We start from the raw sequence: 17,527 nt of genomic DNA on the forward strand, positions 1-17,527 counted from the left end.
CTTAGAAGCTGTACTGAGAACTTTTGCAAAACTACCTCCAAAACTAAGATGGTTTGAAAGAGCGCGAGAGTGGATGTGTTACGAATGCACTGACCCATCTGTGCTTACATGAGTTATTTCAGAGGCTCGGCTGCCTCTGAAATACAGCTGTACAAGCACGTATTTCCCTCCCTCGGGAAGGCGCCTTGCAGCAGATAACACACGTTCCCATTTGTAACTCGGACTGAGGTTAGGCTGACCAGCATTGTAAACAGGGTATTTTGCGAAGTGCTGAGCGCTTGTAAAATCCTGTCCTGAAATCCAGTTTCTTACCACGCCTGGCGTGCATCACAGCCCTCCCCTGAGGCAGGAAGCGTTTCATGCCCAGAAAATCAGGCCGCGGTGCAGTTTGAGACGTTTCCGATTGGAAACCTGTGAACTATCATCAGCTTTCTGAAGCCGTGCTCCTAGTTGCCGGTGTTGAGCTGCTGTTTATCTGTATGTTACTTTGGCAGAAAGTAGCTTTTTCTCAGGAAGGGTAAACCTGGCTGGAATGCAGTGGGGGAGGCATCGCCGTTGTGGTATCGATGCTCGCTCCTCCGGCTGTCGTGGCTGGGCTGAGCTGAATACGATTAGCTGCGATCCATGCGCTCGGGGGGAAACAAGGTGGGGTTTTTGAATATAACTAAGCCGTCTTCAACGCCTAAGAAATAGGACGTTAAAGGAGAATTATTCCATTTTGCATCTTATAAACTAACTGGCTAGTCTTTTTTCCTCTTGATTATCAGACGCTAATAATCCAGTCAGTGAAAACATATATAGTTAGGCCTCTTTTTATTTTAATAAGATAACACTCCCCCCCCCTCGCCCCCCGCTGCTTATCTGGGGGAAAAACAGATCACCACAAAGAAACAGCGCAAATTGTGCATTAGCTGACTTTCCCCAGTGCATCATCTGTACAGCTTTCTCTCCTTCTTCCCAAACGGCCTTTGAGCTTAGCACCGTGCTCTGCTTCTTGTTCCTTCTTATTACAGGTGCTCTGGGGGTGATTTTCAAAGGACCGGTGGACTGGTGTTTCACCTCGCTTGCAGGATGAATTCAAGGGCAGTTTTGGAGTCTAGCAGCACCTTTTGTGCTTTAGGTTTGCTTTCCAGAGTACGGAGTGGGTAGGATATTTCAACGTGTTTTTGAGAATAAAAATGATTTGCTATCCTACTGCAGTCTTACCGAGCCATCAGCAAATGGTTTGTCTGTCTGCATTTGTAATGCAAGATTAATTGGATAACCGACCTTTCAGAAAATCAGGCCTCCGTTTGAGTTTAGTTAATTTTATGCCCATAAAAATGACACGTACAAAATAGATTATTTTTTAAAAATCTTGGTTAAATAGCTTAAAAATCCATGCCTAGCTACATTGACACATACCTAGCTGATACATGTTTAAACACTGTAAGAACCTACAATATTCTACTTGCATGAGATAGAATGAATGTGCAAAAAGTAAGTGGCTGGTATTCACCCCAAAATGCAGGCTGGAGTTTATTAATCAGCATATCAGTATTGGTTGTTACTGATCTGCTTTGCCATTGACAATGACAGGCGATCAAGTAAAGGTCGGTTCATTGTGGAAGAACGCGTTGACTTCTCCAAAGCCTTGAAGCTCGTGAACCGAGCAATGTCTCCTCCTGAGCGCGGCGGATGTGGGTTGGTTGCAGCCGGGCCCGTAGGGGCGAGCGCAGCCACTGCGATGCTGCGTGGCTTTCCGCGTGTTTTCCCCGGGCTGGTGAGAACGGCAGCGTCCCTTTGCAGGAGAGCGGCACGACCCCGCTTCCTCCCAGCTGCTCTTAATCAGGCGGTGAGCAACGCCTTTCCAAGTCGTGCACGGCAAGGAGCAGGAAAATTGTCCGGAAATGCAGCATAAAGTCAATGACAAATTCTGAGGGGGTATTAGAGTTTTAAAATTTAGAGCTTAAGGTGATTTGAAACATGGGAGACAATCAACTGTTGTGCGAACGGCCAACGGGATATAATACATTGCTGAAAATCTGCTTAAGTACTCAGCTGTGGAAGGAAATTAATCCTAAGTGGGACTTAAGTATTAGAACTTCTTCTGTGATGAATTTTTCATGCTTGATAGATAGTGATATTATACTAATAATGTTAATAAGCGTACTATTTACAGGTAATTATCCCTATAAAGGAACTGTGATAGTTTGAAAACATCTGTTTCCTTTTGGAATCAGCGTACATCTGCCCTTAACCAAGGTGAAAATGTGGTGTGATAACTCTGAGGCCTGAATTGCTACTTTTTTCTGCCGTTTATGTAAAGCTCTAAAGCGGCAGTGCTGTATTCCCCGCAACTAGCTAACATTTAAAATATGATCGCTGCATTTTAGGTATCACTGTGTACATTATTAGAATGTCTGTTTCCTTAATCGCTATGCTTTAGCTGACATTGTAGGCATTGAGCAAATCATAGGGTTGATGTGTATTATGTTTTTAGAAGCATTGTTTTGTTGTTCTGAGGAGGAAATCCTTCAGTGGAGAAATCCTTTTAATGAGCTTTGCCATAACTACTTCCTACTTGGGGATCTGCGGCCCGCTTTGTAGATATCCAGCTCTGCTTTCCTTCCTGAGTTTCCACTCTTAACGTGGAGTTAAGCGGCTGAAAAGCAGTTGAAGGGCCTCCTGAGGTTTCTTTCAGGGTGTGCATGCCCCGAAGCATCGCCCTGGGAGGTGGTACGGCACGGGTCGAGGCAGGGAGGAAGTCCAGCCAGTCTGGCTGTGTTGCCTGAGCCGCCTTTACCTACTGCACGTGGGCTGCGCTAACCTGCGTGAGGGTCAGGGACGAGGGAAATCCACTGGGAGAACGGCAAACATGCAACTCCAGAGGGTCCTCGAGCGTCTGTTCCTCTGCTGCAGCGGCCAGAAATCGAGCAGAGCGGGGAATTTGGCTTTTGTGTTCATTACGTTGTGGTTGGTACGCAGCGAATCCTTCCCACCGCCGGTCCAGCGCCGTCACCTTTGGACTGGTGCGACCTAAAACTCTGTACTACTACAGACCTAACGCTGGGGAAGGATGTTAACAGTGTCGTTTTCAGCCGAAGCGATGGAGAAAATCCTAAGTGAGCAAACTTAGCGAAGGAAGCGCGCTCAGCCCCTGCTGAACTTCAGTATTTTGTCGTGAGAAACCTCACAAATAGCTCGATTTCGGGGCCTTTCCTTCGCTCCTTTGGCAGCGTTGGCTGCCACGGGGTAATACCTTCTCCATACCACAGTCTGCTGAGGTTGCACCCCGCCTTTCCCAAGACAAACCGTGACCATGGGAAGCCAGCAGAAGCCTCAAGCAGAATCAGGGTGTTTTTTCCCCCAAGATGAAAGACAATATGCTTGTGAATGACGTGACCGTATTAACTCCTCTGAACCTTCTTCAGCGCTGAGTGACTTTTCTGCCTGAAAAATGGAAGTAACGTGCCCCGTATACACGCTGCAGGAGAGCAAGCACTTTCAACGTGTACTTAGTACTTTGTATTTTAAACTGCAGCCGCGTTTATTAATTAGCTACCTCTACCTAAATGTGTGTAAAACAATTCACGTTGTTTTACATACTACGGGGAAACAACGTAGTTGTCGTTACCGGTTAATCACATGCATGTACAAAACCGATACTGCTCGCACCCCGAGCGGGGATTGCTAAACTGAGCTCTGCGCTAACTTCTGCTCAGCCTGAGCTCCTCAGACCTCCTCTGCAATACCGTCTAGCACTACGTATACATTGATCTTTCTGCTCAGACAGGTGTTGCCACGTCCAATAAGAACAACGGAGAAAGAAAAGGAAATGTCAGAGCTTTTAGGCCGCTCTTGGAAGCGCTGGGTTCAGTGGTGTTCCTCTTTTTGCACTAGCTAAAGATCTTGCCACGTAGCTAACAACCCAAACAACTACCAAAACAGAATTTTTAATGCAGAAATGTAAAGGGAAGATCAGACCCTTGATCTCTGCTAAATCCGCTTTGCAGCTTTAACCAGCTGAGGACACATCAGGTCTGCGCCAACCTCTCCCTGAAAGCGATGGACGCATTTCAGGACGGCCCAGGAGCAGTTAGAGAAGCCCTAATAATCTTATTTAAAGCTCTCGAATCAGCTCTGCATGGCCGGGGCTCAGCTCAGCTCTGCTGCTGGTTCTCCCGCTGACGCTTGCGAAAGGCTGCCGAAGGTGCAGTTCCCCACGGACGTGAGCGGAGAGTGGTGGGAGCCGCTCAGGATCTGACGGTCGGGACCATCTTTAACAGTACATCTGCCGGCTGACACCACTGATTCACAGCTCTGCTTGTCAGAGCAGCAGTCGCACAGGGACAGGTCTTGGCCCCTTTGCTCAAGAAAGTGCCCTTCATCTCAGAGCCATCTGGAAGCTCTAGATTTATGTTGGGCAATACTCAGTTACCAAAAGGACGTGGGGTCTTTTTGAGCTGGTGTACTCCTCCAGCGAGCATTACCCACCACGGAGGTTTTTCTCACTTTCTCTCCTCTTTTTCTGAACCAAATTTCTGTTTATAGTCGCATTTTCTTTCCATCCCATGCTCTCTGTCACTTGTGTCGGCTATGGGTTTTGCACACATGCCAAATAGTTTCTTGGCGAGAGCTCGCTGGCAAGAGCGTTTGCTGCTAAGCGTAGTCATAGGCCCGTTTGGCTAACAGGCGCGTTGTCCGAAAGCCTTTCGCATGTTCGCTGCGCTGCTCATCTGTCACGCGAGCCTGACCTCATCCTATGCCTAGGCAACGAATATTAAAAGAGAGTGGTAAATATGCCCTGCTCCTACTAGCGTGCCAACTGCAGTAAGCATCAGCTGCATCCAAACAAACTAGTCATCTGCTGCTATTTAACTCGACAACTGTTTCCCAACCACCCGTATTTCTAAGAGTAGTTTTCCTGGCCATCACTCATTCTTTTTGGTTTCGGACCTTGCTCTGTTCCCTGCTTGTGTTCTCTTAGGGCTCAGTCACTGCTGAAAGGGACAGCTCTGAGGACGCGGTAGTTTTGGGACAGCAAGGCTGGTAGCTCAGTACTGGTGAAGCTGGACAGCTTGGTATCTGCTCCCGTTTTATAGTTACCAGAGCGGAGCCGTCCACCCTTGCCGGTTGTCCGAAGACGGCGCTCAGCTCCCGCGCCCACCTCCGTGCCGTGCTCTGGCCATTAGGGGGTGGACGAGACCTTCGCTCCCTGGCAAGTCTTCCTAAATTCGCGCCAAGTAGTTGTGATAAAGTGAGCATCAAATTCAACTGACGGATAGCTTACGTTTTTTTCGACTTGAAAAGCCAAGAGTTTCTTCGGGCACACTTTGGGCAAGCGTCTGCAGCGTTGGGATGGCCTGGGTGGGGACGCGAAGATGTGAAAGTACAGGAAGCTATCTCCATTTGTTTTTCCTAACTGGCTTTTTCCAGATGGAAACTGGAGAATCTGTTTTTGTCCTGCAACTGTTTTTTATTCGCAGCATTGAATAAATCATCTACAGGTCAAAAGTCACCTTTTCATGTTGTTATACTGAGACATACTACTCTGTTCTGCCTGGAATTAGCAGATTTGGGTGTAGAACGAGCCAACTTACTGGCAGAGTAGGAATCAATGGCACACACGCGTGGGGGTTTTCCTGTTTGAGTTAGACCATACAGACCGCTTTTTAAGCAGAAGTGCTTGCAGACAGCATGTTGTAGGAGCACACAAAAGGATCTGATTTAAAGGGAATAGGTCGGAGATCAAAGCTGTCCGCCGTTGGCGCTGAATCCCCTAAAACGAGACCTCGCCAAGGGTGACTTAATTCGGGCAAGGAAGGGAAGCCTGCAGCAGCGTATGCGAGAGCACCACCTGGTGCCCCCGCGCCCAACCTCGCCGGCAATTAATTCAGTTTAATCCCTTAATTCGGGGGGGGGGGGGGGACGGAGAAGGGGGAGAGCATCGCCTGCTGAGGCGCCCAAACGGCACATATTAGGGTCATTTGTAGGCGTGAGTAACTGCAGGGTGACGGGCCCGTGACCGCCTCTGCTGAAAATGCTACCGGGGCAGCAGTAACTCTTCTTCTGTTGGGTAGAGACGCGGTTTCGGTAGCGCGTATGTTCTGTTTCGTGCATATATCTGTATATATCTGCGTGTGTGTGCCTGCAAGCGCGAGGTTGGTGCTTGTTTGCAAACACCCCGCGCGACGAACGCAAGCAGCGCCCCGGCCTTCGCGTCCCCCCTCCCCGCTACCCCTCGCAGCGGTGCCAGGGGACCTCCTACCCATAGCAATCTCCTTTTTGTAATTTTTTCAAACTGTTCCTTTTTTGTGTGCTTTTTTTTTTTTTTTTTTTTTTTGCCTTCTAGGAAGCTGGTTACCGTCCTCTTGACTCCAAACTACTCAGGGACCGCTAGCGACTTTGCGCTTAGCCGTTAACCCCGACCGTGGGCTGGGAGATGCCGGCAGACAACGGAGGCGTGGGGCGTCAGGCCCCCACGGCGCTTCAGGTGGGCGGTTGAACCGACGCAAACGGCGCCCCTAAAGAACGAAACGCAGAAGGAAAAGCCCGAAACGCAAAACTCACCGCAGCCGCCTGTCTTGGATAACGAGCTGCTCGGCCGACCTGGAGCCCTTCGTTGCCTTACAGCCCCTCGGACTTCGTCGACGGTGCTGTAGCTCGGGCCTGTGGGCAGGCGGCCGGCTGGCGTCGTCTGGGCTGTGCGTCCGGGCCCCCGACCCCGGATGTTGTGAAATAATTTGGGGTTTAAATGGGGTGGTAGTACCCGCGTTGGGCCGTCCCAGGCGAAACTAGAGCTCGCGGCCGACTTGGCTCGTCGCGTTTTTGGGGTTTTTTTTTTTTTTTGAGACTGGAGTGGGGGCTGCGGCCCAGAGGCGGAGGGAGATCCTCGACCGGAGGGCGGACGGGCCCAAAACCGCGCGGATCGGTCAAGCCGTGTGGAAAAGAGGTGGCGTTGGGTACGCCCGGGGCTGTTTCTCTTTAAAATATGTTTCTCTCTTTAAAAAAAAAAAAAAAAGGAGAAAAATAAAAATGCTGAAAATAATGACCTCCGCCGCCGCTTTCTCACGGGTAATAAAAATGATAAAAACCCGCTGGGGCTGGAGCGGGGCGAGGGCGGGACTCGAACCGGCGGCTGCATTGGAAGGAGTCGGGGGGGGGGGGGGGGGTCTCGAACCGGCGGCGGCGGGACTCGAACCGGCGGCTGCATTGGAAGAAGCGGGAGGGAGCGGGGTGGGGTCTCGAACCGGCGGCGGCGGGACTCGAACCCGCGGCTGCATTGGAAGGAGTCGGGGGGGGGGGGGGGGGGTCTCGAACCGGCGGGGGCGGGGCTTGAACCCGTGGCTGCATTGGAAGCCACGGTGGGGGGGGGGGGGGTCTCAAGCGGCGGGAGCGGGACTCGAACCGGCGGCACCAGGGCTCGAAGCGGCGGGGGCGGAACTCGAACCGGTGGCGGCAGGGATCGAACCGGCGGGGGCGGGACTCGAACCGGCGGGAGCGGGGCTCGAAGCGGCGGGGGCGGGACTCGAACCGGTGGCGGCAGGGATCGAAGCGGCGGGGGCGGGACTCGAACCGGCGGCGGCGGGGCTCGAGGCCGGACGGCGCGGAGGCGCCGCTAGAGGCCGCTGCTGCGGCGGCCCCCGGCGGCGGCGCGGGCTCCTCCTCCTCGTGCCCGCGCTGCCTCCCGCCGGGCCGGCGGCTTCCCAGGCTGCTCCGCGGGTAAACAGCGATGGCCGCCGAGGAGGGAGGCGGCGAGCCCCGTCAGGACATGGGGAACCACCTGCAGCTGGTGCCCGGTAATGGCCGCGCCGCGGGGCCGGGGCCGGGGCCGCCGCCCGGCCGGGAGCGCGGGGGGGGCGCGGGGGGGCGCTGACGGGGCCGGGCCGGGCCGGGCCGGGGGGGGGGGGGAGGCGCCGCGGTCGGTAGAAGAGCGGGGGGGAGGGGGGGACGGGGACGGGGACGGGGACGGGGACGGGCCAGCCCGGGGGCCGCCGCTGCGCCACCACCGCTGCCACCACCGCTGCCACCGCCACCGCTGCCACCACCACAGCCACCACCCCCACCACTGACACTGCCACCGCCACAGCCACCACCACCGCAGCCACCACCGCTGCCACCACCGCAGCCACCACCGGTGCCACCACCGCTGCCACTGCCACTGCCACCGCCACAGCCACCACCACAGCCACCACCACTGACACTGCCACCACCGCTGCCACCACCACAGCCACCACCACTGACACTGCCACCACCACCGCTGCCACCACCACCGCCACCACCACTGACACTGCCACCGCCACAGCCACCACCACCGCTGCCACCACCACAGCCACCACCACTGACACTGCCACCGCCACAGCCACCACCACAGCCACCACCACCACAGCCACCACCACCGCTGCCACCACCACCGCTGCCACCGCCACCACCACTGACACTTCTGCCACCCCCACCACCACCACAGCCACCACCACCGCTGCCACCACCACCACCACTGACACTGCCACCACCACTGCGGCTGCCCCACCACCACAGCCACCACCACCGCGGCAGCCACCACCACTGCCACCACCACCACTGCCACCACCACCACTGCTGCAGCCACCACCGCGGCTGCCACCACTGCCAGCACCACCACCACTGACACTGCCGCCACCACCACTGACACTGCCACCACCCCCACCACAGCCACCACCACCACTGCTGCCACTGCCGCCACTGCCACCACTGCTGCCACTGCTGCCACCGCCACCGCCACTGCTGCCACCACCACTGACACTGCCACCATCACCGCCACCACTGCTGCCACCGCCACCACTGCCACTGCCACCACCACCGCGGCTGCCCCACCACCACAGCCACCACCACCGCTGCCACCACCACCACCACTGACACTGCCACCACCACTGCGGCTGCCCCACCACCACAGCCACCACCACCGCGGCAGCCACCACCACTGCCACCACCACCACTGCCACCACCACCACTGCTGCAGCCACCACCGCGGCTGCCACCACTGCCAGCACCACCACCACTGACACTGCCGCCACCACCACTGACACTGCCACCACCCCCACCACAGCCGCCACCACCACTGCTGCCACTGCCGCCACTGCCACCACTGCTGCCACTGCTGCCACCGCCACCGCCACTGCTGCCACCACCACTGACACTGCCACCATCACCGCCACCACTGCTGCCACCGCCACCACTGCCACTGCCACCACCACCGCGGCTGCCCCACCACCACAGCCACCACCACCGCGGCTGCCACCACCACCGTGGCTGCCACCACCACCACAGCCACCACCACTGCCACCGCCATCACCATTGCTGCCACCACTACCACCACCGCCACCACCATGGCCACCACCACCACCACCACTGCCATCACCACCACCACTGCTGCCACTGCTGCCACCACCACCGCCACCACCACCATGGCCACTGCCCACCACCACTGCCACCACCACCACCCACACTTGCCACCACCACCGCCACTGCCACTGCCCAGCATTGCCACCACAGCTGCCACCACCACCACTACTGCTGCTACCACCACCACCATGGTCACTGCCCACCACCACCGCTGCTGCCACTGCCCACCACCACTGCCACCACTGCCACCACTGCCACTACTACCACCACCATCATGACCACTGCCACTGCCCAGCACTGCCACCACAGCCACGACTGCCACCACCACTGCCCACCACTGCCACCACCACCAGTGCTGCCACTGCTGCCGCCATTGCCACCATGGCCACCACCACCACCCCCATTACCGCTGCCAGCACCACCTCCGTCACCCAGTGCCCCAGCGCTGGCGCGGGACGGGTCAGAAGCTCAGCTCGGTGGCCCGGCCTCAGAGAAGGGCAGAAGAAGAAGTTATTCTGCCTTATGGCTCGCTTTGGTGGCCGAGTCCCCGGTTCTGTAGGGGACGTTTAGGCGTTAGGCGGCTGCTCAGCTGAAAGGTGCTGGAAGGACGCGGTTTCCGCGGGAGGTGCTGTTCTCTGGCAGTTTGGGACCCACGTAAATTAATCAAAATCCAAGAAAAACATTCCCGGCGTTAGAAAGTCCCTGCTCGGTTTGAGTGCCCTCTGCTCCGTTGCTCAGCGGAGCGGTGAACGCCCTGCCCTGGCCTGCTTTCCAGCCGTGTTTGCGCTGGAAGTCGTAGGGGAGCCGGGTTTGTGTCGGGACAATTCCCCATTACCCGATAACGTGCGTTTTTCTGATTTAGCGTACGGTGCTTCCAGACGCGCGTGATCTTGGAAGCAGCTTGTGCTAGCTCGGAGGAAACGGGATTTCAGAATAAGCGTGCAAGGGAAGATGCAGCAGCACCTCCTGGCAGTAGCCAGCGCGCTTTACTGCAGAGGGACATACTGTGAGAATGGTATGCCTGTGTATTTAAAAGAGTGTGAAAATACCGGGCTTAATATTTCTTGCTGTCTTCTAAATGAGGTTCGTGTTCCCTCGTTTCTTTGCAAAGGTGGGGAGCACAGATTTGGTAATGTTAAAGAGCCAGTAGGAGCGTCCTGCAACGCCTAACGTTTCCGCCAAGGAAAAGCGAGGCTTCTCATACAGGATGTTTTTTGGCACTTGCCTTTCTCTCTCGTTTGTGTGTACTTGGAGTCGTGCTAATCTTGAAACAAAACAAAAAAAAAAGGCAACTAAAAATATCTGCGGTTAAGAGTGGAAAAGATGTAGGGTGGGTTCTTTTTTTTTTTTTTTTTTGGTCTTCCACCTCCTGCTTCTGTAACGTGAGCGTGTAGGAAAGTGAAGACGGTGGTGTTTTTTCGACGTTGGCATGGTGCTACTGCAGTAAAATGAGTCATCCTTGCTCTCAGGCTTCCAGACCCGCGCTGCCGTCGCACAGCAGCTCGCGTACCTTTTGGCAGGAATGAACGCAAGTTTGCAGGGCTCGGGTGCTTTTTAATCAACTGCCGCTACTTCCTTTTGCATACAGCAAAAAAAAAAAGAAAGAAAGAAAAAATGAAACCGCCCCTCTCTAAAAGGCTATTAAAAACACCAATGGTTGAATATACTAATGATTGAAAGTTAATGAGAGTGTGTGTAAAGTAGAATATTATTTCTGATGGCAAGTAGCTTGCTTTCTTCTCTGCTGCCCAGGAACCAAGCAAAAAGTTCATACTCTTTCCCCCCCCCAGCCAAACTAAGCAAAATGTTGGCCGTTTTTTTGCATTTTAAACATTTTGCAGTCATTTATACTTAAGATTCCTACCTCAATATAATGGAAGAAAAACTTCATATAGAGCTGGAGGGGTTTTTTTGACAATCATCAGGAAGATGTTGCCTTGGTGCTTAAAGTCATGAGGTGGAACACCAAAGAGAGTCTCCAAACTTTTTCCCTGTTATGCTGAATCATTTTTTATTGAGATAACCGTGGTTTGGGAAGGACCCGTAACGTCACTGTGTCCTGCCATTCCTCCTACAGAGAAGGTTCTGTAAACTAGGCAATGTTTAGTTCTTTTTTTTAAAAAAAAAAACAAGTGTAAAACAGAAACAAATACATCAGCTAAGCATTTTGTAAAGGATGCCTTTGACAAACGTGTTCAATGAACGCGGAGGGAGATGTGAGGTTTTTCCAGAAACAGCTCACAACGTCTTATTCATTGTCCTCTTATCCTCCCACTCACAAAAAAATTATATCTCAGTAAAAGAGGGTGGAGGTCCTCCCATTTGTGAAGCAAGGCTCCTTCTGAAGCGTCTTTCTTTTGTAAGACTTGCTCACAGTACATGTCGCGTCGTTCAGTGACTCTACCCTGCAATTTTCAAAGCTGGCTTGTGTATTAAGAAAACGTTGATGATGAAGGCAGGCAGCTAGATAGACTATTGTGAAGGCAGTTTACTGCTCGTGTCGTAACGTTTTCGTTTTCAAGTTCTCAGTGATGGTTTTCAGCAGCGTTGGGATTGTCCATTACTCAGCAGTTGCTGGTGTAAGAATACCCCAGATTTGATTTGCAGAGTTTATAGTAACATGTGTTTCAGACATGGGCATGGTGTGTAAATGCTGATTATGTTCCTGGTGTAAAGAAACAGGATCGAGTAATGTAATTAAAGATGCGTGGTAATCCCATTATATCTGTTTTGGGTATGTATTTACATTATAAAGTAACGCGCAGAGTGGTCAGTGGAGCCACCGTTTTAGAAAGACTTATTCTTTTGATTTTCTTCACTGTGTTTTTATTTATTTTAAAATGGATACTGCCAAATTGGAATTTGATAAATTTTTAAATAAAAAAATAGAGTAGCAGTTTAGTTCTTTATATAAACTACTGAAATACATTTTATACAGATAAGTGCACTTTGTATGTGTTTCCAAAATAGAAGATACTGATAATCTAACTATCCTCTTGTCCGAAAGTATTTTTTTAGGAATGGCACCTAGCGCTGGGAGAGAGAAGAAAGTAGTAATTTTTAAATATTATTTTGTACCTGAAGTCCTTTGCAGAGTCATATTGCTTCCTTTCACAGAGGTTGCCTTCGTTGGGTTTGGGTTTTCGAGTGTGTTTCCTGTACACACGGGAGAGGCTGAACAACAGTGAAGTTGTCTAGAAATAGCAGCAAGAGGCTATGTGTGAGCACAGAGCTCTTCTCATTGTCTTCATCTTTGCTTGATTTCTCCACAATATTCGATATGTGCTTCTTAGCAGAGAGCGAGGAAGAGGATGACAATGAAATGGAAGTTGAAGATCAAGATAGTAAAGAAGCTGAAAAGCCAAACATCATTAACTTTGACACCAGCTTGCCAACATCACATGTGGTATGTTCTTTCTCTCTCTATATTCCACTAAATATGTTCTGAAGAGGTTTTGATTGAGCTGTGTAAAAACATACACCACTTGATTTTAATAAAGTTGCTGAGTAAGTGCAGTGATATGCCTCCTGTTGCTCAGTTAGTTAAATACATCCTGCTAGAAATGTAGAAGGAGTTATTACTTTGTAGTAGTAATGGAATAGAAGCAAATACCTGTACGTACTAAAGATAGTGTTAAAAAATGGGTATTTCTTAATCTGCAAGTATTCTGGTTGATGGACTCCATTGCTCATTTATAGTGGACAAGGTAATTTCACTGAGAACCGTTCGCAGGGGTATCCTTGAGTGGTTCAAGGACCGGAAGTTTCTGCCCGCTTCTGTACTGTTGCACGTGATCCCTCCAGTACGTTTCAGGTACGATAGGAGGGTAGTAGAACTAAGCGCTCTACTGCTGTTAACTTGTCACATAGACCTTTGGGTAGAAATAAGCGGTGTTCTGTGTTATCTTTGCTAATTCAACGGGAGTCCGAAAAGAGTCTGCCACGGAGCACGTCCTGTGGTCTGGAGTAAGCAGGTAACACACGGTTGTGAATGCATTATCTTTTGAAGATACACTCCATAAAGAATATTCAGCGTACCAGATTCACTTTTTAGAATCGTTATCCTCTTACGATTGTTTTTGTATGATTCTGTTGTAAAATTTCTCAGGCAAAGACTTAATTTTATTTTATCTTTATTAAAAAAAACCCTCCTCTATTAGTGTTATTTCTTTATCTTTTTTTTTTTCAGTATTTAGGTTCTGATATGGAAGAATTTCATGGGAGGACGGTGCACGATGATGACAGCTGTCAGGTGATTCCAGTGTTGCCCCACGTGATGGTGATGTTGATTCCTGGACAGACGTTGCCTCTTCAGCTTTTTCGCCCTCAAGAGGTTAGCATGGTGCGGAATTTAATTCAGAAAGACAGAACATTTGCTGTTCTTGCATACAGGTAAAATACACGAGTGGTATGGAGCATGTATTTTTAGTGCTGATTTCTTTGGACGTGAAATCAAAAGCAGACAGTTGCATCAGTTTTGTGGTATCTAACAAAACGTGTGGTTTGAAACTGTTAGACAAACTTTGTCTTCCAATACTCAGTGAAAAGGATATTGGGTAGCTGCATGACAGCACCACAAAAGCCATTCCTTTTGTATAGAGAAGCAGTAAGTGTTGATTTGTTTTCCGTGTTCCAGCATTCTCTTGATTTCAGGAGCTATTTGAACGCGCTGCCCTGTTTTGCTTAAAGAAAAAGCCTTGATTTGAAATGTGAAAAATGAGATTCTTGCTTTGAGAACTTTATTGTCTTTAAGGTGTATTTTGCTTGGTTTGTGTATAAATTAAGAAGCACAGATAAATGTTTAACAGTAGAGCTGAGAGAAATGAGGTGATAGAGCTGCAGAAGAGATAAAGGGTAATCTGTGGCAAAAGAGGCTGGAATGTTCCTCCCTCCTCCACCAATTCACTACAATTTAATTATGTGGGAGATGGGAAAAGCTGTTTTTAGAAAGTCAGTCTAAAGAATTCTAGCACTTTCAGTGTCAGCATTTCAAATGCAAATACACTGGTGACCCCTGCGTTCCCAGAATCTCACCTCTACGCGCTAGAATAAAACTAAATCATCAAAAAAATTAGAACTTATTTGTAAAATGAAAAATTAAGGGTTGCAGTCAGTTTGAAGGTATTTTACCAAATTTACCTTTTCAAATTGACTGAACATAGACAGTCTGTACAAACTAGTGAAATCTGAATCAACAGTATTATTTGGAGGATAGGTAACCTGTTTTATTCTTTTGCTTTTAGTAATGTTCGTGAAAGGGAAGCACATTTTGGAACAACAGCAGAAATATATGCATACCGAGAAGAGCAGGAATTTGGAATTGAAACTGTCAAAGTGAAAGCAATAGGAAGACAGAGGTTCAAGGTGCTTGAAATAAGAACCCAATCAGATGGGTAAGAAAATAATGAGTTTAATTTTGCATGTTGCAAATCTTGCTCCTATCAGCATTTTGTATAGTAGCCTGGTGAAATACATAGTGCTGAATTTCCTTCTGCAAACTCTGCTTTTTTTCACTGAAACATTTACATTTTACTGCTAGTGAATCAACCTTACCCGGTTGATTAGTATTATGCACTCAACCAGCAGCTCCTCTGGTTATAAAGGACTTCTGACCTTTCCTGTTCTAAGACTCATGTTTTAGTTGTTAATAACTTTTAGAAGACCTTCTTTAGAAAATTTTAGAGAATAGTTTGATTTGATGCATGTGAAAATAACTGTTTCTGAAAGTTAAGGCAGGGGAAAGACGTTGATTCGTCTGCGTTAAAAATTCCAAAGTTTTCTTTCAAAATCTGTCACGTCCATGTTTCCAACCAGATGTGAAATGAGAGGATGGTCCTTTATTAAGTGCGTGCCTTCAGTTGTCTTTGTGAAAAGCCTCCGTGATGCTGACCGGATTCTGTGCCTCTGAAAAACTGTAACCTGTGTTTTCTGAAAAGAGACCTTTCTAGAGATGGTCAGGGCTGGGCATGTACCACTTCAGCTGAGCGTGACTGTATGGGCAGCTGCAGCTCTGAACTGCTGCAGGCAAGGGGCCGACACTAAAGCTATGAACAATAAGCTTCTCCTTTTTTTGTACTTTGGGTGATCTTTATCTGCTAAGCCTGAGCAGCGTGCAGAAGGATTCAGCTGCATGATTCAACTATAGAGAGGACAGTAACTGGGCCCAGAGCGGTGGTGTTTTTCACAGGAAGCATTGGGAAAGTGGAGGACTGGCGACTGATAATAATGACAGAGAAACAAGTTACTTCTCTCCCTCATTTTTTCTTCATAAAACTTTTTTTTTTTTGAGATCCAGAGAGTGAGAACCTGAGCTAGGACAGCAATTGAAAGCTGTACATACTAAATGTTGTTCAGGCTACCAAAGGTGGCTCCGGCTGCAGTGATAAAGAGGGTTAACTCCAAGATCCTTTTCAACTGGATGCTCCCTGACTGGTGGCTGCGCTGACATCCACGGACAGTGAGAGCAGTGCAGCCTCAGGGTGGAAGCTCTGCTGAATCCAAGGCACCTCAGGCTCACCTGCTGTTTAGTCTTCCTTTTCCTGCACTGCACTTTTAATCCATCTGCATACTGGTGAGGAGCACAGGAAGTCTTGTCAGCAGCAATTGCCTCATTCATTGTTCCGTTCTTCCAGCTGTTCTGTGCTGTATTGCCTCTCCATTCTCTAGTGCCGGGCAGGAAAAAATCTGGAAGGGAGGAAAAATAGACTGTGCATTGGTAGCTAGATGGACTTTGTTTTGCAAGGAGCAAATAACGTGAAATAAATCAAGACTCCATAGAAGGATAAGTGTAAGATGAGCATAGTGTTCATGTTGGATGTGAACAGAGCAGGAGGACAAATTGTATCAGTATTTGCCCTTTTAAGGGTTTAAATCTTCAATATTATGTGGCAAGGATTTTTGTTGTCTGTGAAGCAGACAGCTTAATGTATACATAGCTTTGTGCTTGTCTCTCCATCTAATAGCCTTCCCCCAGTAACCTTTTGAATCTGTTGGCCTGGTTCAGCCCTGTTTGACAAAACAAGAAAATTCTCAAAGATGATTAAGCTTCTGTAGGTCTCGTGAAAATTGACGACTGGGTCCATGAAGGAGATTAAATTAGTCTTGCTGCTATTGGAAAGACTTACTCTGGTCTTGGCTAGTGCTCTAGTGTGCCGCTGTTCAGTCGGCATATGCGTGGGTTGACTGGCCAGCGCAAGCTGGTAGCTCAGGATCAGACACGGTATGTTTTGCTATCGCCAGCCAGCAGTGAGGAGACACAGTAGGGGATGACGCTTCTGCAGGAAACCCTTGGGGAAGAGTAGAGATTATAACGGGCGGAAGGCAAGGACAGAGAGGGTAGGAAGAGTCAAAAGATGCAAGATTAGCTGAAAGAAGCTAATCTTCACTAGTTCCATTGCATGTTTTATTTGGCTGTTTGTGTGGTTTCCTGCATCTTTATCACTTCCACATTTGATGGATCTTTAAGTTGGTGGTATTTCCAAAACCAATCATCTTTTGTTTGTTTGTTTGTTTTTTTAGTATTTTATCACTTGAACTTCTCTAATTACCCCTGCTGTGGTCTAGAGTGCAAATCAGTTAAAACTCTGTTGTTAAAGGCAGGGGTTTTTATTGATTGGCTTAGTTGGCTTCCTTTTCGTGTTAGTTCCTGAGCTCTTTTACCACAAATACTAAATTCTGGTTTTTTAACCATTGTCACAGTTTAATATGTGCTTACCTTCAGCAAGTCTTACCTCTTCCTTTCTGACCCAGCTCTTACTGTTCGCTGATACTTCACCTGTTACTGTCTGGCATGTCTTTTCATGTGCTTCTTACAGCAAACGCTCTCTCAAACCAGCTTCAATACTAGTCTTCTGTCTTGCTCCAAGTCCCCTTTCCATCTTCCAGTGTGGTGCCTGTGATACGTAATATGGAAAAATTGGCTAGGGGAGGAGCCTCTGGGTAATTAGTGCCTTTGTGCATGCATAAACGTGGATGAGAGACCTTTGACAGTTAAGAATACATAGTCTTCTGTCGTTGTCACGTTCTCGACACCGTGTTCTACACCATACGCTGCGTTGTGACCCTCTGTCAATGTAACTGTTCAGAGGTGCAGGCTCCAAACAGTAACTTTGTGAACACGTTTACAGTTCTTAGCCCAATTGGCAGATGCTTTTGTGATCTTTTA

At 49.5% G+C, this 17,527-nt stretch overlaps 1 protein-coding gene across 2 annotated transcripts in view; it reads left to right on the forward strand.

The window, feature by feature from the left end:
• Positions 1-7,646: 7,646 nt before the first annotated feature.
• The window catches only part of CRBN (cereblon), a 30,863-nt gene continuing 20,982 nt past the window's right edge, over positions 7,647-17,527 (forward strand). Inside the window, exons 1-4 of one of the 2 annotated variants that reach the window (XM_068907088.1) lie at positions 7,647-7,781; positions 12,660-12,769; positions 13,553-13,755; positions 14,607-14,756. In XM_068907088.1, the coding sequence (XP_068763189.1) occupies positions 7,715-7,781; positions 12,660-12,769; positions 13,553-13,755; positions 14,607-14,756 (530 nt within the window). In that variant the 5' untranslated portion in view covers positions 7,647-7,714. Of the gene's footprint in view, positions 7,782-12,656; positions 12,770-13,552; positions 13,756-14,606; positions 14,757-17,527 lie in introns of both variants that reach the window. The other variant, XM_068907087.1, reaches the window with a different exon arrangement.

This window comes from Struthio camelus, chromosome 14 (assembly GCF_040807025.1).
Source record: "Struthio camelus isolate bStrCam1 chromosome 14, bStrCam1.hap1, whole genome shotgun sequence".
Lineage (NCBI taxonomy): Eukaryota > Metazoa > Chordata > Aves > Struthioniformes > Struthionidae > Struthio > Struthio camelus.